General features: G+C 42.8%; 1 protein-coding gene across 1 annotated transcript in view; it reads right to left on the minus strand.

Moving 5' to 3' along the window:
• Positions 1-21,085, minus strand: part of LOC124037189 (gamma-aminobutyric acid receptor subunit pi-like) — a 78,418-nt gene that overhangs the window by 4,866 nt on the left and 52,467 nt on the right. The window contains exons 3-6 of the mRNA XM_046351860.1: positions 8,256-8,368; positions 6,459-6,526; positions 5,787-6,004; positions 3,806-3,888 (exon numbers count right to left, since the gene is read on the minus strand). Coding sequence (XP_046207816.1) covers positions 3,806-3,888; positions 5,787-6,004; positions 6,459-6,526; positions 8,256-8,368 — 482 coding nt within the window. The remainder of the gene's footprint in view (positions 1-3,805; positions 3,889-5,786; positions 6,005-6,458; positions 6,527-8,255; positions 8,369-21,085) is intronic.

A 21,085-nucleotide genomic window follows, 5' to 3' on the forward strand; every position in this document is an offset into this window, starting at 1 on the left:
AGCCACTGCATTTGTCACCGTCATCTCTATCTAAACAGTGTCATCTTTTGTCTTTAAACTTCCCTGTTGGAAGTGGAGTGCAGCCTGGGGAGTGAAGAGGAGCGGGGAGCGATGTTCCATTTTTGGCAGCACATTAAAAATAATGAAAGCTCACAGTCTGGTGCTTTTCAGCATGCTGCTGAACCAAGGCTCTGGGAGTCTGGGATGCACAGTATATGTTTAGCCTGGTAGTAATGTAAAGAGGATAATAATTTACTTGACTTAACCTCTACGTGTATTGAGTGGGATCAGTGGAACAGTAGCTCCCTCTGCCTGAGTTTGTTGTTGGCATGTGATATAGCTATAGCTTAGCACGATTTGCACTGGCGTAACACAGTTATGTAACGCAGAATGTGTTAGCCAGACAGCCACACACAAACCAACCGCTGTCCATGGTGCTGAAATGTAGTCATGTCTATGTGGCTGCATGCCTAATTCAAGTTGGAAATTCAACCATCGCAGATTGTAAAATACATGTTTGATGCAACAGCATACTAATCAGCTAATAAACATCTGTCCTGTATAGGCTACATGGATCTGCATGACATGAGCCGTCCCCATTCTCTCTCCCAGCTTGGATAGAAAGTTGCTGTGTGTAAAACCAGTCTATTAATGCCAAATAATAAAGTCAGCCCACCCTCAAAACCCCAACTTTACTAGGGATTGTTTCATTATGCATTGTACTATCTATAGCTACATACCGTATTTAGCTGCTATTTAGCTGCTAGTTATAAACTTTTTCAAAAAATTACACATCAAATAACCTAACAATGAGGAAAAAGTAGTTGGCTTGAGGATAAATTCAGACACTATTTTGTCTGGCTAGTCAACTAAATCAAATTAAATCCAACTTGAGGAACTCTCCTGGTCTCCTGAAGTCCTCTTTCTTTGTGTGCAAATGTTGTCACCACTGCCTGTAGTTTTAGGTTTGCTGGCCCTACTGTTTTCTACAGGCCACTGAGTAAGGCCAACCCAGGCAGTCTTTCCTGAGACATTGAGCATTATGTCCATTGCACCGCACGCAATTTAAACTTAGTTTTAAACTTAGTCGTGAATGATGCATGAAAGATATACCAGAGATAAGGGTCTGTTGATATTGCAACCACACAACTTGAACACCGGTTCCCCAGTATGAACGAAATCACAAAACACTTTTTTTGTTCAAGCCCTCAAAAAACGGTTGTCCTCAAGAAAATGATAACCTGTTTGCATCTGCCAACAATCCCCTCCTGTATTCCCAAGCATATCCACGACTGCATGGCCTCACACAGTTCCAACTCCATCATCAAGTTTGCTGACAACACAACAGTAGTAGGCCTGATAACCAACAATGACGAGACAGCGTACAGGGAGGAAGTAGGCACTCTGACGGCGTGGTGCCAGGTAAACAAACTCTCCCTCAACGTCAGTAAAACAAAGGAGCTGATTGTGGACTTCAGGAGGAACCAGGCTGGACACGCCCCCATCCTCGTCCCCGAGGGCCCTCACAGCGTTCTACAGGAGCACCGTCGAGAGAATACTGTCGGGCTGCATCACAGCAAGGTACGGCAACTCCACAGCCGCAAACCGTATGGCGCTTCAGAGGGTGATACGTGCAACCGAACGCCCCATTGGGTGCACACTGCCTGCTCTACAGGACACCTACAAGACCAGGTGTCACAGGAAGGCCATCAGGCACTCAAGCCACCGCCCCTTCAACCTCTGAGACGCAGGCAGTACAGGAGCATCATGGCAAAAACTGGAAGTCTGGCCAATAGTTTCTACCCTCAGACCATCAGGCTGCTGAATACCCACCACTAGTCAGCTACCTGCTTTATTGTGTTTATTTTACTTGGTTCCCACACGCCCTTAATGTTCATGCTGCTCCACCTATGGTAATTCCCTCGTACAGCCCCTCAAAAGTCTTTACTATGCCTCCACCCTAATGGCCATTTCTTTATTAATCAATGCTACAGTTGTTATGATTGTATATAGTGCTATTTTTTATTTCTACAGTTGTTTTTTATGACCATTTTCATTATTTTATTGAACTTAGTCCTGCATGTAGGAGCTCAGAAGCTAATATTTTCACTGTACCCTGCGATCACACCTGCAAACCTGTACATGTGACTACTAAACACTCTGAATCTGAATTGACTGTCCAGAGCTTAAAATATACCGTTCATCTCTTTCAGTAACGTGTTGAGGCCGGCAATTAAGGAGAATGAGAGGCTCAATTAAAGATGTTACAGAACTGCTGTATTTGAAGCACAACTCCCTTCTGCATTCAAAAAGTACTCAGACCCCTTGATTATTCCCCACATTTTGTTACATCACAGCCTTATTCTAAAATTGATTAAATTAAATCTACACACAATAATCCATAATGACGAAGCAAAAACAGGTTTTTCGAAATTTTAGCAAATGTATTTAAAAAAAACGGAAATATTACATTTACATAAGTATTCAGACCCTTTACTCAGTACTTTGTTGAAGCACCTTTGGCAGCGATTACAGCCTCAAGTCTACTTGTGTATGATGCTACAAGCTTGGCACACCTGTATTTGGGGAGTTTCTCTCATTCTTCTCTGCAGATCATCTCAAGCTCTGGTTGGACCACTCAAGGACATTCAGAGACTTGTCCCAAAGCCACTCCCGCATTGTTTTGGCTGTGTGCTTAGGGTTGTTGTCCTGTTGGAAGGTGAACCTTTGCCCCAGTCTGAGGTCCTGAGCGCTCTGGAGCAGGTTTTCATCAAGGATTTCTCTGTACTTTGCACCATTCATCTTTGCCTCGATACTGACTAGTATCCCAGTCCCTGCCGCTGAAAAACATCCCCACAGCATGATGCTGCCAACACCATGCTTCACCGTAGGGATGGTGCTAGGTTTCCTCCAGACGTAAAGCTTGACATTCAGACCAATTAGTTAAATCTTGGTTTCATCAGACCAGAGAATCTTGTTTCTCATGGTCAGTCTTTAGGTGCCTTTTGGCAAACTCCGAGAGGGCTGTCATGTGCTTTTTACTGAGGAGTTGCTTCCATCTACCATAAAGGCCTGATTGGTGGAGAGCTGCAGAGATGGTTGTCCTTCTGGAAGTTTCTCCCATCTCCACAGAGGAACTCTAGAACTCTGTCAGAAAGACCATCGGGTTCTTGGTCACCTCAATGACCAAGGCCCCTTTCCCCCAATTGCTCAGTTTGGCTGGGCGGCCAGCTCTACCAGCTAGATCGCTAGCTAGCTAGTGTGTATGATTCGATTGAAATTCACCAGACAATTTTTTGTTGTTTCTACTTACTCCTTGACTGCAATGCAAGATGAGCTGGCAGTGACGATTTCAAGCTCAGGAGGGTTCCTCCGAAGTTATGAGCAGGCTGTCATTATTATCTTAAGTGAATGGAGAGCTCAAAAATAAAGACTTTATCTATTTTTACAAGACCAGAGAGCCAACGACAACAGAGAAGTCGCAGTCAGGCGGCGGGGGAGGTGCCGGTGAGATGGCTTGAATGGAAGATGAACTGCTGCCTGCCTTGCTCATCTTTCCCTGTTGACCTCCTCACTCTGCTCAAGTTGGAGGCTTGAAATAATCCAAATGTTCATGTCCAGCTGAAACTCGCAGTCCAGGCCTACTCTATCATATAGCTGTTTCCTTTGATTGCTGTTAGTTTTGCTTTTCAAGCGCTTTGCGATTCCTTCTGTGGTGATAAGCACTATAGGAGTTGAATAAATTAGAATGATTATTAAACAGCCACGTTGCTGCCTAGATGTGGAAGTGAATTGGAAATCTTACAGCTCTCCAGTTGCAGAGTGCAGGTTTGCTTGTCCATGGGATATTTGGTCAGATCCATGTTGCAGGCCACAGTGGTGGTGATCCTGGAGATATGAGAGAAAACGGTTAACAGAGGTTTCTTTCCCCCTAGCAGAACCATCTCAGTGTTTTCCCATATATTCCCTCTGGCGTACCTCTGAAGGCACTAATGCTGTTTGTGTCCCTCTCCTCAATCCTAAAATAAACCCATTTGCACTGTTCAATCACTGCTTTAGATTACCCAATTACTAATTCTAATTGAGCACACTGAGCAATATTTGATTTAGTGATCCTGCAGGGACTTACAGTATCTACACTGAACAAAAATATAAACACAACATGTAACGTGTTGGTCCCAAGTTTCATGAGCTGAAATAAACGATCCCAAAGTTTTCTATGTGCACAAAAAGGCTTAAAAATGTTATACACAGATTTGTTTACATCCCTGTTAGTGAGCATTTCTCTTTTACCAATAATTAATTGATCTACCATAAGCAACCTCCAACATCGTTTTAGAGAATTTGGTAGTACATCCAACCGGCCTCACAACCTCTGACCATGTGTAACCACGCCGGCAGCCCAGGACCTCCACATCAGGCTTCTTCACCTGGGGGATCGTCTGTGACCAGTCACTCGACAGCTGATGAAATTCTGGGTTTGCACAACTGAAGCATTTCTGCACAAACTGTCAGAAACCATCGCAGGGAAGCTCATCTGTGTGCTCGTCGTCCTCAATATAGTCTTGACCTGATTGCAAATTGGCGTCATAACCGACTTCAGTGGGCAAATGCTCACTGTACCGGGCAGATGGCCATGTGGGGGAGCGGTTTTTTATTTAACTAGGCAAGTCAGTTAAGAACAAATTCGTATTTACAATGATGGCCTAGGAACAGTGGGTTAACTGCCTTGTTCAGGGGCAGAACGACAGATTTTTACCTTGTCAGCTCAGGGATTCCATCTAGCAACCTTTTGGTTACTGGTCCAAATGCTATAACCACTAGGCTACCTGCCTAGGCTACCTGCCGGTTTGCTGATGTCATTGTTGTGAACAGAGTGCCCCATGGTGCCGGTGGGCAGTGATGTAAAGTACTTAAGTAAAAATACTTTAAAGTACTACTCAACTCTATTGCATTTTATTGATGGTAATTTGAATGCAGAAAGATACCGTGACAAGATCCTGAGACCGATTGCAGTGCCATCAATCTGCTGCCATCACCTCATGTTTCAGCATGATAATGCACGGCCCCATGTCGCAAGGATCTGTACACAATTCCTGGAAGCTGAAAATGTCTCAGTTCTTCCATGGCCTGCATACTCACCAGACATGTCAACCATTGAGCATGTTTGGGATGCTCTGGACCAACGTGTACGACAGCGTGTTCTAGTTCCTGCCAATATCCAACTTTTCGCATCCATTGAAGAGGAGTGGGACAACATTCCACAGGCCAGAGGCGACGTAGATGTGTTGCGCTGCATGAGGCAAATGATGATCACGCCAGATACTGACTGGTTTCTGATCCACACCCCTACCTTTTTAAAAAGTTATCTGTGACCAACAGATGCATATCTGTATTCCCAGTCATGTGAAATCCATAGATTAGAGCCTCATTTATTTATTTCAATTGACTGATTTCCTTATATGAACTGTAACTCAGTAAAATCTTTGAAATTGTTGCATTGTTGCATTTCTATTTTTGTTCAGTGTAGTCCAAGGCTCTTTGCATTGATGGATCCCTGTGTGTGTGTGTGTGTGTGTGTGTGTGTGTGTGTGTGTGTGTGTGTGTGTGTGTGTGTGTGTGTGTGTGTGTGTGTGTGTGTGTGTGTGTGTGTGTGTGTGTGTGTGTGTGTGTGTGTGTGTGTGTGTGTGTGTGTGTGTGTGTGTGTGTGTGTGTGTGTGTGTGTGTGTGCATGGATTTGTGCATTCGTGCATGCCTGCGTGTGTGTGTTTCTCCAGATGACTCACCTCAGGGCGTAGAGCACTGTTCCATTGGGGAAGATCCTGATCAGCCTGTTCTCCACAGTGATGTCATGGAGGAAGGACTTCTTGGAGTCTACGATGAAGGTGTCTGGTACCCAGAGCAGCTCCACAAGCCTACCGTCCAGACTCAGGCTTTTGTTCCCCTCAAACACCAGGCGCTCGTCTGTCCAGCGCTGACGCAGGAAGATGGTGGCCGTGTAGTCCTACAGAGAAATGTCAAAGGTCAGCATTGCACGGTTGTACTGCAATTACAGTGCATCTTCATGTCTAACCGCTGATGGCATAACATGACATACTGGATATACTGAAATGTAATATGTATTTTAATATCACAAATTCTGGCCTAATGAGAGTCATTAGACTTGTTGGTGTTTTGTGTTAGAGATGTCTCTTTCCATTCACTACTGTCTGGAGGATGAAATGATGGCCTAGTAAAGTTATCCTTTTGAAGTGATTTCTTTAACAATCAGATGACACCATTATGATTGGTCATGCCACAACAAAAAGAAATCATTTTCAAAAGTTAAATTACAAATCCCATTGAATTAAGGCCCGTAGAAATATTAATAGAAATATTCATAGTAAGGAAATTAAATCTACTTTCACCCCGTATCACAATGTACAATGCGTCATAAATGACACAGGAAGTTCTCCCACCATGTTGATCTCTGATATGGTGTCAATACTGGCAACGTCCAAACTCATGCCCACAGTCACTGGCCCATCTACAGAGATGAGACAGACACACAGAGAAAGGGCAGGAGGGGAGAGAGAGAGGGAGAAGCAGACAGAAAGAGAGAGAGCAAAATATGTAAGAGCTGTACATTCATGTCAATAAAGCATATTTAATTAGAGAGAGGGAGAGAGAGAGGGGGAGAGAGAGAGAGAGAGAGAGAGGAGGAGAGAGAGAGAGAGAGAGAGAGAGAGAGAGAGAGAGAGAGAGAGAGAGAGAGAGAGAGAGAGAGAGAGAGAGAGAGAGAGAGAGAGAGAGAGAGAGAGAGAGAGAGAGAGAGAGAGAGAGAGAGAGAGAGAGAGAGAGAGAGAGAGAGAGAGAAAAAAATAACTGCAAGAGAAAGAGAGGATTCAGAGCCCCATGAGGAATCATAAAGCAGTATAATGAAAGGAGTGTTATTCAAAATGCCTCAAAACAAAAAAGAGCATGTTTGGGAAACTTAGTCCTGAATACTCGACATCAGTGACAACTGATGGGAATTATGTGGGAATTATCCCCTCTTCCCCTCTTGTATAACAATGTTCTAGTATTTCTGCGTTTGCTTGCCAAGAACAAGGTCACATAACCGTTGTGCATGTGTGTAACTCTGTATGTAGGCATGCGTGGGTACTCCTGGACCCCAGGAACAGAAGCTGGTGCGATTGTAACAGCTAATGGGAATCTAAATAAACGTGTGCGCATATCAAGTTCACCTACACTGGGGACTCTGTGTGTGTGTGTGTGTGTGTGTGTGTGTGTGTGTGTGTGTGTGTGTGTGTGTGTGTGTGTGTGTGTGTGTGTGTGTGTGTGTGTGTGTGTGTGTGTGTGTGTGTGTGTGTGTGTGTGTGTGTGTGTGTGTGTGTGTGTGTGTGTGTGTGTGTGTGTGTGTGCGCGCGCGCATGCGTGCAGAGCTGCCCTCCTGTATGGGGATCAGCAGTGCACTGATCTCTGTGAATGACATTTTCTCTGATTCGGTTCAGTCTCATTGATTATTCATCAAACAGCAGGCAAACAAAACAATCACATTTGGAGGGATTCTCTGAGACGGAGACAATGACAAGGGATTTGTGAGAACTACAAACAGTGCAGAGGATCAAAGGCCACAATACGTCATGGCACTGTCCCTTACAGGGTTACTTTGTGTGGCATCCATATTAGGAAGTCACACTGAGTAGGCCTACGCATGGAAATGTTGACCACCGTACAGCATCCATATTAGTCACACTGAGTATGCATGAGAATGGTGACTGCTAAGAAAAATGGCATCATTTGTCAGCTGCTTACTCTTGATATTAACTGCCTACCCCTATGACTAAAATCACCAGGCGTGTTCATGTGTTGGTAGCATGCATTTAGTTGTATTTAGAATGAGCAAATGTTCAGCATGCACATACTGTGCTATTCATGTGGAATGAGATTGCTTCCATCTGGCAGGTAAAGGCTCAGGGACATTTAATGCATTGCCTTGTCAAAATATGGTTATCTTGACATGAATATGAGAATATGGTAAGGCACACAATCACACAGAGACAAACACACACACACACACACACACACACACACACACACACACACACACACACACACACACACACACACACACACACACACACACACACACACACACACACACACACACACACACACACACACACACACACACACACACACACACACACACACACACACACACACACACACACACACACACACACAGAGCTCCCTTGAGCAGTGTCCCTTACTGTCAAAGAAAGGCCTGAGGTACTTGTTGTATCCTTTCATCAGCTTCTGAATGGTGGGAGGCAGAATCTCTCCCTCCTTTACTTCAGCACTGAGCAGTGAGTTCTCTAACATCCTGGGAAGAAGGACATAACAGAGAAAGAAGAAATGAAATCATTTAGCGTCTTTCTCGCTCTCCTCAGTGGATACCTAACGGTTCTTGCCTGATTATCCTGCCTCTGTGGTCTGCCAGTTCAGATCGTCAATACCTCCTGAGTGGCGTAAGCTGTGGTATGCAGAAGTGAAGCAGCCCGATTGAAAGGCCTCCAAAATGAAATGAAATGAAATGAAAAGGGAGGGAGAAAAAAACCTGACATGTTCTAAGTTGGTTTACGTTGATCCCAACAGGGGTCAAAACACTTGAAACGTTCCATCATCAGCATTCTTCAACTCCCTCCTCTCCCTCTACACGCTTGACTCTGCTCATCTGAGCTCAGATCAGTTTCCAATATGCAGTTCCACTGATTGCTCTTGTTAGGCATTTAGCGGCATAGGGAGATTATTATTTCACCAGGGATGGAGGGTGGAAGAACCCTGAAGAACCCATTCGTGCACCTTTCCCCCATGGTAGTACTGCCATTTGTGCATAATAATCTGTAATCCAAAAAATGCTTGTGAATGGAAGAAGCCCTGGAGCTTTGTTAGTAATGTAAGGAACACCGAGGGAAGGCAGACCACGGCGAGTGTGCAGGTACATTAATCTCCATACGCTAGTAGGCATGTACGTGTCCTTACTACTGTATGCTCACAGTCAACAGCAGCTCCTTCTCAGTCATTACAACAAAGAGTGTGCATGATAAGCAGTGGTACATTTTCTCCTACTGTTTTGTGTCTTCATCTTCAGTTCAGAGCAGGGGGGGATAATTCTCTGTTCAAGCCAGGTTAACGGCTTTTACTAATGACTCCAGAGAGCATTCCTCACTGTTTTGAAGTAGACTTTTCAACACTGCCACAGTTCCAGAAGTTCACATAGAAACTTGATGAATGCATACAGACAGACACCGACTTGTAATGCCAGTAGGATTTGACACTATCTGAGAGACATGGACTATTCATGAGTTGACAGGGATCTGTACTAGCTCTAAAAGACTATAGTACATGACTTCTAAGGTACTTTTAAGGTACTTTTGCTTATGGTATTCAAAATCCCATTTCCCATTTCTACCAATGGAAAGCCATATTCGTGACAGAGCTCTGCCACTGGAACGCTCCATTATGAATCTGCGTGACCTCGAATGACCACACATGCGCCCACATGCACAGACATAAACACACAGACACACACTTCCCAGTGTAAGTGAGGTTGGCATCTAGAAGCTCGCATCAAAACACTGCCACCACTGCTAATTTTGACAACCAATTTTAAATTAAATTAAACATATGACTTTGGTTTGGCATATTTTATCATCTCAACCAATGCCATTTAGTAAAGTGATCATGTGGTTTTCATTATTGGTCGCCTATATTTTTTGAACACATTCAAAGATGGCTGAAAACTAGGATGTGAACGTGTGCAAACTGAACCTCAAAAATCACAAATTTTCAGTATAAATTGTGTATAAAATGGGAAACTACAAGGTTGTAACATGTTGTTGACCTATAAGACACAATTGTATATTAATTTATTATATTACTAAAATGTTGTGGTTGAAAAAATATGCTCTAACAGGCGGTTGAGTTGCCAATTAAAAGGAATACTATTAAGTCAACACTAAGCTATTATGGACAATGAAAAGTATTGTTATGGGATGTCTTTTTTATTTTATTTTTTATTTCACCTTTATTTAACCAGGTAGGCTAGTTGAGAACAAGTTCTCATTTACAACTGCGACCAGGCCAAGATAAAGCAAAGCAGTGTGAACAGACAGCAACACAGTCACACATGGAATAAACAATAAACAAGTGAATAACACAGTAGAAATGTTTTAAATAATTGTAAAAAAAATAGTATATAATATACAATATTATATATACAATACACAATATACATTGTGTGCAAAAGGCGTTAGGAGATAGGCGAATAATTACCATTTAACAGATTAACACTGGAGTGATAAATGATCAGATGGTCATGTGCAGGTAGAGATATGGGTGTGCAAAAGAGCAGAAAAGTAAATAAATAAAAAAGTTTGGGGATGAGGTAGGTAAATTGGGTGGGCTATTTACCGATGGACTATGTACAGCTGCAGCGATAGGTTAGCTGCTCAGATAGCAGATGTTTAAATTTGGTGAGGAAGATAAAAGTCTCCAACTTCAATGATTTTTGCAATTCGTTCCAGTCACAGGCAGCAGAGAACTGGAAGGAAAGGCGACCAAATGAGGTGTTGGCTTTAGGGATGATCCGTGAGATACACCTGCTAGAGCACGTGCTACGGGTGGGTCGGTAGGATAGGATAGTCAGTTTTACTAGGGTAAGTTTGGTGGCGTGAGTGAAGGAGGCTTTGATGTGAAATAGAAAGCCGATTCTAGATTAGATTTTGGATTGGAGATGTTTGATATGAGTCTGGAAGGAGAGTTTACAGTTCAGCCAGACACCTAGGTACTTATAGATGTCCACATATTCTAGGTCGGAACCATCCAGGGTGGTGATGCTATTCGGGCATGCGGGTGCAGGCAGCGAATGGTTGAAAAGCATGCATTTGGTTTTACTAGCGTTTAAGAGCAGTTGGAGGCCACGGAAGGAGTGTTGTATGGCATTGAAGCTCGTTTGGAGGTTAGATAGCACAGTGTCCAAGGAAGGGCCAGAAGTATACAGAATGGTGTCGTCTGCGTAGAGGTGGATCAGAGAATCGGCCGCAGCATGAGCTACATCATTGATATATACAGAGAAAAGAGTCGGCCCGAGAATTGAACCCTGTGGCACCCCCATAGAGACTGCCAGAGGACCGGACAACATGCCCTCCTATTTGACACACTGAACTCTGTCTGCAAAGTAGTTTGAGAACCAGGCAAGGCAGTCATTAGAAAAACCGAGGCTACTGAGTCTGCCGATAAGAATATGGTGATTGACAGAGTCGAAAGCCTTGGCGAGGTCGATGAAGACGGCTGCACAGTACTACCTTTTATCGATGGCGGTTATGATATCGTTTAGTACCTTTAGCGTGGTTGAGGTGCACCCGTGACCGGTATTTAGTCTGTGCAAATACAAAAATCTTCATATCCATATTATTATTTACTGTCTGCCTGTTATCTTCAATATGTTTTACAATATTAAATTTACATTACATTTAAGTCATTTTGCAGACGCTCTTATCCAGAGCGACTTACAAATTGGTGCATTCACCTTATGACATCCAGTGGAACAGCCACTTTACAATAGTGCATCTAAATATTTTAAGGGGGGGGGTGAGAAGGATTACTTTATCCTATCCTAGGTATTCCTTAAAGAGGTGGGGTTTCAGGTGTCTCCGGAAGGTGGTGATTATTATTCAGTGTATGTAATTTTACTTGTATTCTAAGCATATAAACTATATTTACATATATTTTAATATTCATATTTCGACACACAAATGTATAATAATTGTATTCATATTTGCTATTAGTCTTCATTTAACTAGGCCTATCTTCCATTATAAGTAATTGAAGCAATCAAAATGTAAATTCTGGTATAATGTTTTTGATTATTTAAAAAGTTTGTTTACCCTACCTAATTAGGAAACTCATCAGCCTGGTTGAGATGTTTGAACTGCATTATTTATAACATTTTAAGTCATGCAAATAGAAAGTATTCATTTATAGTCTATACTGAGGCTAAATTAACATATTTTTCAGACTTTTCTAACTTGGTGTGCCAGTTAAAGGGTTAAAACCTATTCAAAATGTACAAAATATTAGGTTTATTTTTGTATTGACTGTGGCTATTGTGACATTTACCACATTTGCATGCTTAAAAATGCATGCTAAAAAATCCAAACTCACCAGATAAATGACAAACTAGCCTTGTAACCTATCTGAATCAGAGGGCTTGATCTACAGTGGCAGAGATGGTGCTGGCAACATTATTTGAATGGACATATATGGACATAGACACCATGGATCCACACAACACTCCCTAATGTACTAATTGGCCCACTCATTGGCCTTGAGTGAGCAGTCACAACCTATTACTTGTCTTTCTCTGTGTTTAGTGAGGATGGAATGCCATAGGGAAAGAATTGCAAGGAATTGGGGAGATTGGTCGCTTACTCCCTCTCTCTGGCTTTTGGAATCTCTCTCTCTCTCTCTCTCTCTCTCTCTCTCTCTCTCTCTCTCTCTCTCTCTCTCTCTCTCTCTCTCTCTCTCTCTCTCTCTCTCTCTCTCTCTCTCGCTCTCTCTCTCTCTCTCTCTCTAATGCATGGGGAACCTTTATTGATTATTGATGGTCCTCCAGAAAACATACAAGTGGAGTCTCTGCAGACGAAATTATCTATCTGTAAAATAAAAAAATATGTTGTCCACTATAAAATAGCACAGACTGGAATATGTTCTGGGATTCATCCGATGGCATTGACGAGTTTACCACATCAGTCACCGGCTTCATTAATAAGTGCATTGATAACATCGTCCCCACAGTAACAGTATGTACATATCTCAACCAAAAGCCACGGATTACAGGCAAAGTCCTCACTAAACTAAAGGCTAGAGCTGCCTCTTTCAAATAGCGGGACAATAATCTGGACGCTTAAGAAATCCCGCTATGCCCTCCGACGAACTATCAAACAGGCAAAGCGTCAACATAGGACTAAGATCGAATCCTACTACACCGGCTCTGACACTCGTCAGATGTGGCAGGGCTTGCAAACTATCACGGATTACTATAGGGAAACCCAGCAGAGAGCTGCCCAGTGACGCGGGCCTACCAGATGAGCTAAATGCCTTCTATGCTCGCTTTGAGGCAAGCAACACTGAACCATGCGTGAATGCACCAGCTGTTCTGGGCGACTGTGTCATCACGCTCTCCAAAGCTGATGTGACCTTAAAAGAGGAACTGACAGCATTTTAGCTAAATTAAATCTTATTCAAATCTGTTCACACCCCCAGGGAGAATATGACACTCTCTTTTTTTAAATTCTGACAAGCGAGCACTTACGGTACATTATAGAACGTATTCAGACCCCTTCACTTTTTCTACATTTTGTTACATTACAGCCTTATTCTAAAATGGATTAAATAAATGTTTACATCATCAATTTACACACAATACACCATAATGACAAAGTGAAAACAGGTTTTTAGAAATGTTAGAAAATGTATTTTTTTTAAATGTATTCAAAAACCTGTTTTCGCTTTGCCATTATAGGGTATTGTGTGTAAATTGATGAGGGAAAAAAACAATTTAATCAGTTTTAGAATAAGGCTGTAACGTAACAAAATGTGGAAAAAGTGAAGGGGTCTGAATACTTTCCAAATGCATTAATCCATCTATTTTTATAAATTTTTGCACATATATAAAAATGTAAAACTTAAATATCACATTTACATAAGTATTCAGACCATTTACAGCACCTTTGGCAGCGATTACAGACTTGAGTCTTCTTGGGTATGACGCTACAAGCTTGGCACACCTATATTTGGGGGGTAAACCTTCGCTCCAGTCTGAGGTCCTGAGTGCTCTAGAGCAGGTTTTCCTGAAGCATCTCCCTGTACTTGGCTCCGTTCATCATTCCCTCGATCCTGACTAGTCTCCCAGTCCCTGCTGCTGAACAAAATACCCACAGCAAGATATTGCCACCACCATGCTTCACCGTAGGGATGGTATTGGCCAGGTGATGAGCGGTGCCTGGTTACCACCAGACGTCACTTCACGCTTGGCATTCAGGCCAAGGAGTTCAATCTTGGTTGCATCAGACCAGATAATCTTGTTTCTTATGGTCTGAGAGTCCTTTAGGTGCCTTTTGGCAAACTCCAAGCTTCCATCTGGCCACTCTACCCTAAAGGCCTGATTGGGGGAGTGCTGCAGAGGTGGTTGTCCTTCCAGAAGGTTCTCCCATCTAGAGGATCTCTAGAGCTCTGTCAGGGCCCTTGGTCACCTCCCCGACCAAAGGTCCTTCTCCCCCGATTGTTCGGTTTGGCCTGGTAGCCAGCACTACGAAGAGTCTTGGTGGTTACAAACTTCTTCCATTGAAGAGTGATGGAGACCAATGTGTTCTTGGGGATCATTAATGTTGCTGACATTTTTTTGGTACCCTTCCCCAGATTTGTGCCTCGGCACAATCCTGTCTATACGGACAATTCCTTCCACCTCGTGGCTTGGTCTATGCTCTGATATGCACTGTCAACTGTGGGACCTTAAATAGACAGGTGTGTGTCTTTCCAAATCATGTCCAATCAATTTAATTTACCACAGGTGGACTCAAATCAAAATGTAGAAACATCTCAAGGATTATCAATGGGAAACAGGATGCACCTTAGTTCAATTTCGAGTCTCTTAGCAAAGGGTCTGAATACTTATTTAATGAAGGTATTACATTTTATTTCATTTTTTGCAAAAACATCTAAAACCCTTTGTTTTTAGATCGCTTTGTGATCATGGGGTATTGTGTGAAGATAGTTTAGTATTTTCTTTTAATCCATTTTAGAATAATGCTGTAACGTGAAGGGGTCTGAATACTTTCCAAATGCACTGTAGATATGGTCAATTGCACTGATAAATTATGAGATAAATAAATAGCCTGCTCATCCTTCTGCAGCTTGCCTACCAATGCATCCATAGTCCCAACCAAGAACCCAAGCGAAAGATAAAGTTGGGGTAGCTTGCTACAGTAGCTAGCTGTTTCCAGACACAACTTAGAGAACATCTCACTGACCATTTTACTCACTCTAGCAGTGCTGGTTAGGCTGTTTACATGTTATATAGAGGGTTCGTGACTAACTATAACTTTTGTGCCTACGTTTACTGACTTCGGTCATATTCAGCGAGTCTTGCGCATTCATAAATTCATCAGTTATTCTGCGCTCCTAGCAGCTAGCTAGCTGGCTATCTAGGGAATGTTAGGCTCTGTGTTTTTAGTTTTCTGCATTAATAGATACGCTAGCATATTAGTCACGTTATGACTGACTTGTGATCGTTGCCCTTGCTAGTTTGATTGTATTGACATTCCCAGCCTTAGTCTTTGGTTTTTGTCCAAAATACTGAATCATTGAAACTGAAACAGTGCATCCAGAATGGAGGCAGCAGACAATGTACCAGGCCAGCTGTGATCTAAAACCTGAATGCAATATTTTTTGGACTACCAAGAAATGTATTGGTGAACCTGTTATTAAAACCTCTTATAAAATTGGTTTTGTACCAAACTGGGAATTTGATATTTTTGACTGATATTATGATTGTCTGTTTTATATCTGCAAAGTAGTTCAAATGCTGTCAATTCCACTTTAAACAGGTTAACATTCACAAGGCTGTAGGGCCAGATAGATTATCAGGACGCATACTCTGAGCATGCGCTGACCAGCTGGCAAGTGTCTTCACATACATTTTCAATCTCTCCCTGACCGTGTCTGTAATACTGACATGTTTCAAGCAGACCACCATTGTCCCTGTGCACAAGAACACCAAGGTAACTTGTCTAAATGACTACCGCCCATTGCACTCACATCTGCACCCATGAAATGCTTTGAAAGGCTGCTCATTAATCACATCAACATCATCATCCAAGAAACCATGGATCCACTCCAATTTGCATACGGTCCAAACAGATCCACAGATGGCTCAATCTCTATTGCACTCCACACTGCCCTTTCTGACTTGGACTAAAGGCACACATACACCACCGTTCTGAAGTTTGGGGTAACATAGAAATGTCCTTTTTGAAAGAAAAGCACACTTTTTGTCCATTAAAATAACATCAAATTGATCAGAAATACAGTGTAGACATTGTTAATGTTGTAAATGACTATATTTTCTCAAACTAGACACTGCAATGTACTTCATCTTGCTCAGTTGTGCCCGGGGCCTCCCACTCCTCTTTCTATTCTGGTTAGAGCCAGTTTGCTCTGCCCTGTGAAGAAGGAGATCTTCAGTTTCCTGGCAATTACTCACAAGGAATAGGCTTCATTTCTCAGAACAGGAATAGACTGACAGGAGTGATGGTTGCTGATAATGTGCCTCTGTACGCCTATGTAGATATTCCATAACAAAATCAGTTGTTACCAGCTATAATAGTCATTTAAAACATTAACAGTGTCGACACTCTATCTTGGATCAATTTGATGTTATTTTAATGGACGAAAAATGTGCTTTTCTTTAAAAAGGAAGGACATTTCTAAGTGACCCCGACATTTTGAACGGTAGTGTACCTGAGAATACTGTTCAAAGACTACAGGTCAGCGTTCAACACCATAGTGCCCTCCAAACTAATCACTAAGCTAAGGTCCCTGGGACTGAACACCTCCCTCTGCAACTGGATCCTGGACTTCCTGGCGGGCCACCTCGATGTCCGCATTGCTAAAGACCTATCATGGTCCAAACACATCAACAAAGTCGTGAAGAGGGCATGACAGTGCCTCTTCCCCCTCAGGAGGCTAAAAAGATTTGGCATGGGCATTACCACTTGACATGGCGACTACTTGGCACCTGACCACAATGCTTATCAGGACAGGAAAATGGTCCAATTCACATATCAAGAGAACATCCCTGATCATCTCTACTGCCTCTGACCTGGTGGACTCACTAAACACAAATGCTTTGTTTGTAAATTGTGTATGGATGTTGGAGTGTGCCCCTAGCTATCCGTAAATAAAATAAATGTTTTAAATGGTTCTGTCTGGTTTGCTTAATATAAGGAATTAGAAAAATGTATGCTTTTACTTTTGATACTTCAGTATATTTTAGCAATTACATTTACTTTTGATACATAAGTATGTTCAAAACCAAATGCTTAAGACTTTTACTAAAGTAGTATTTTACTGGGTGACTAACTTTTACTTGAGTCATTCTATCAATGTATCTTTTCTTTTACTCAAGTATGACAATTGGATACTTTTCCCAACACTGCACACACACACACACACACACACACACACACACACACACACACACACACACACACACACACACACACACACACACACACACACGCACGCACGCACGCACGCACACACACACACACACACACACACACACACACACACACGCACACACGCACACGTACACTTGAACACACACTTAAACACTTAAACACTCACCACATATGCTGCTGCTACTATCTATTATCTATCCTTTACCCCTACCTACTGTATATGTACATATCTATCTCAATGACCTCTTACCCCTGTACATCGACTCAGTATTGGTACCCCACGTGTATCGGCAAGCTATCATTTCTCATTGTGTATTTATTCCTCATGTTACATTTTGCTTCTAGTATTGTTTTTTATTTATTTTTTAGGATCATTTCTGCATTGTTGGGAATGGACTGAAAGTAAGAATTTCACTGTTAGTCTACACCTGTTGTTTACAGATAATTACGTTTTTACTTGAAATACCAAATCACACCTGAGGCCAGTGAAGTGGTTCTCAACGACGAGTGCCACATTGGGACATACGTATAGCCTTGTGGCTGGTGTAGCGAATGGTGGTTTGATGTTAGATGTGTGGGTGTAGAGAAGGGGTGGGGGTTACGTGGATGGTGATGCAGTGCAGTGGGGAATCTGCCTTTTCAGATCTTGTTTCTGTGCCCCCTGGTGTCCCATCCCTCCCCTCCCATCCCCTTTCCTCCCACCTCTGCTGTTCACACAGAGATGAGGCCTGCGTCAGCTGAGGCAACGCTCACGCATTTCACAACAGATTAATTCAGCCCACCACAGCCCCTGCAGAGAACTGAGTAACGCTCTCCACGGCCCCTCTCCCTCTTCCCATCCCTCCCGTTCCACAGCAGCACACTCACATAAAAAACGATCTCTCCATCTTTTCAAGGCAATCCCACTCGCCCCTTCATCCGTCTCCTCTGGTAAGAACAATCCCTGTGGCACATGGCACAACATCCCGATCCCACTCTGCAGCAAGAGGAATGGGATACATGTACTGTAGTATGTACACATGGGGTGGGAGTGGGAATTAGATTTCCCATTCAAGACCATGTTCAAATCACCCGAGCGAAATAGGATTTGATGAGACGGGAGCTTAGTTTCACCACAGATAATTATTCATTTCGGGTAACACATGCCCACTTACTGTCACTGCAGTAAGCACAGTAAGCTATTGATGCACCGGTGCATCAATCTAATTAAAATAATACAAAAATCCCCATCAAAATCTGTCAGTTTAAACTAGAGATATCAGTTTTTATGCTTGGGCTGTGTCTCAGTCCACCACATCCGCCTGTCAGCCTTCATCTGTGCTGTAAAGTGGCAGAGGTACAGTGCTGTTTGTCAGACCAGGTGACATCCTGAAAATGTTTCTCCTCACATTTGTAGCGTCAGAACGGTTTGGCCTACTAACTAAAATGACCACTCTACGGACCCCCGCAAGTCTCATGGGACTCATCTGAAGGTTACCCAAACAAATTAAATTATGGATGTGGTTTTGTGCCAACAAAAAAAGGGGTTAAATATGTGTTTATGTTATATTATATTGTATATATATTATATTGTATCTCAGATATAGGACAGACTCTTCAAAACTTTATTCCTTATTATTTCTTTTTGGACTGTCTTTTTTTGCCCAAAGGCTTAGACTTTGTAGACGTTAAACATCATGCCCACGAGATCTATTGGGTATTGGGTTAAACTGTGCTTTGTAACATCAAAATCAGTGGCAACTGAGCTGCCACCAACCCGAAAGAAACAAAACCTTAACTTTGCTGGAGTATTGAAACACATAATCCCGAAATGATTTGAACATGATGGTGTAATACCACTTAATCAAGTGTTTTGAAACACCTTGCCAAGGACCGGGAGCACTACTTACTGGAAACAATATTTTAGTGTTTCAAACCCAGTCTAGTGCAGAATTACATCACTTCTTCTGGAGTTTTAAATGTTTAACATTTATTTATGTACTTGAGTTTAACCCATTTTGGCAGGCATTTTTGAACACAGTGCTCAATCCACTTAACAGCAACCATTGCAAGGAAATGTATTTTCCAGTACGATTAAAAGTTAAACATTTAGGAATTGGTCCGTTATCATTGAACATAATTTTGCCTGACAGTTTTGATATCAGTTCATCATGATCCATTACACCTCATGGCAAGTTGCAACCTGTTGAACATCAATGTTAAGTGGATGGCTATATAAAACATATATTCATGAGAGGGCCATTAACAGTATCTAATAATACCTTATACTGTTAGAAAGCTCAGATGTTCAGCTTTTTTGTATTTATAATTAATCTATGATTTGTATGTACTTTTTGCACTAGTATCCACTGCAATAGTAAATCGTATGATTTAATTTTCAAATTAAATATGCTATGAACAACCTACTTATGAAAAAATGGGGGAATAGGGCTTGACGTTTTGGGGGGATAATCTACATATACTCACAATCAACTTAAATATCTATTTTTTAAATATATTTTTTTAAATATTAAAACATACAATCTGATAGTAGCAATACAAGGATTTAACATTGATAGAAGAGACAGAAATGAATATGGGGTAGGTGTCACTGTAAATGTTCAGAGATATATCCCTGTGAAACTCAGAGAGGATCTCATGTCAAAAGTTGTTGAAATGTTGTGGCTACAGGGTCACCTGCCACATCTAAAGCCTATTATTTTGGACTGCTGCTGAGTTGCATCCGACAAGGACAGAAGCAGAAACAGAGAGAGAAATAGAGACCTAATCAGAGGGCAAAATAGGGGACAGGTGTGAGAGAGTAAACGAGGTCGTTAGGAGAATGAGGAACAGCTGGGAGCAGGAACGGAACAATAGAGAGAGAGGGATAGAGAGAGAGAAAGAAACCAAATACGACCAGCAGGGGGAAACGAAGAGAAGAGAAAGCACAGGGACAAGACATGACAATACAATACATGACAATACAATACATGACAGTACCCCCCCACTCACCGAGCGCCTCCTGGCGCACTCGAGGAGGAAACCTGGCGGCAACGGAGGAAATCATCGATCAGCGAACGGTCCAGCACGTCCCGAGATGGAACCCAACTCCTCTCCTCAGGACCGTACCGGGAAACGATGAAGAGGGAATCTTAGTGCATTTATTATTATAAAAATGAGACACGGGTAGAGAACTGTAAGAGTTTGAGCAATCAGGACCAAACAGGCCAGGAGAGTAACAACTTGGGACAGACTGAGACACAGCAAGGCTAAGACCAGGAACAGGAGAGATGCGGTGGCAGGGGACAGACTGAGACACAGCAAGGCCAGGAGCAGGACCAGGAGAGATGCGGTGGCTGGGGACAGACTGAGACACAGCAAGGGCAGGAGAGATGCGGTGGCTGGGGACAGACTGAGACACAGCAAGGCAAGGAGCAGGACCAGGAGAGATGCGGTGGCTGGGGACAGACTTAGACACAGCAAGGCCACACAGCAAGGCCAGGAGCAGAAGCAGGAAGAGAGTTACCGGACTTAGTCTGCGCGCAGTCCGAACAAGCAGCCACGAAACGACGCGTGTCACGCTCCTGAGTGGGCCACCAAAAACGCTGGCGAATAGAAGCAAGCGTACCCCGAACGCCGGGGTGGCCGGCTAACTTGGCAGAGTGAGCCCACTGAAGAACGGCCAGACGAGTAGGAACGGGAATGAAAAGAAGGTTCCTAGGACAAGCGCGCGGAGATGGAGTGTGAGTGAGTGCTTGCTTTACCTGCCTCTCAATTCCCCAGACAGTCAACCCGACAACACGCCCCTCAGGGAATCT

Source organism: Oncorhynchus gorbuscha, linkage group LG06 (assembly GCF_021184085.1).
Source record: "Oncorhynchus gorbuscha isolate QuinsamMale2020 ecotype Even-year linkage group LG06, OgorEven_v1.0, whole genome shotgun sequence".
Taxonomy (NCBI): Eukaryota; Metazoa; Chordata; class Actinopteri; order Salmoniformes; family Salmonidae; genus Oncorhynchus; species Oncorhynchus gorbuscha.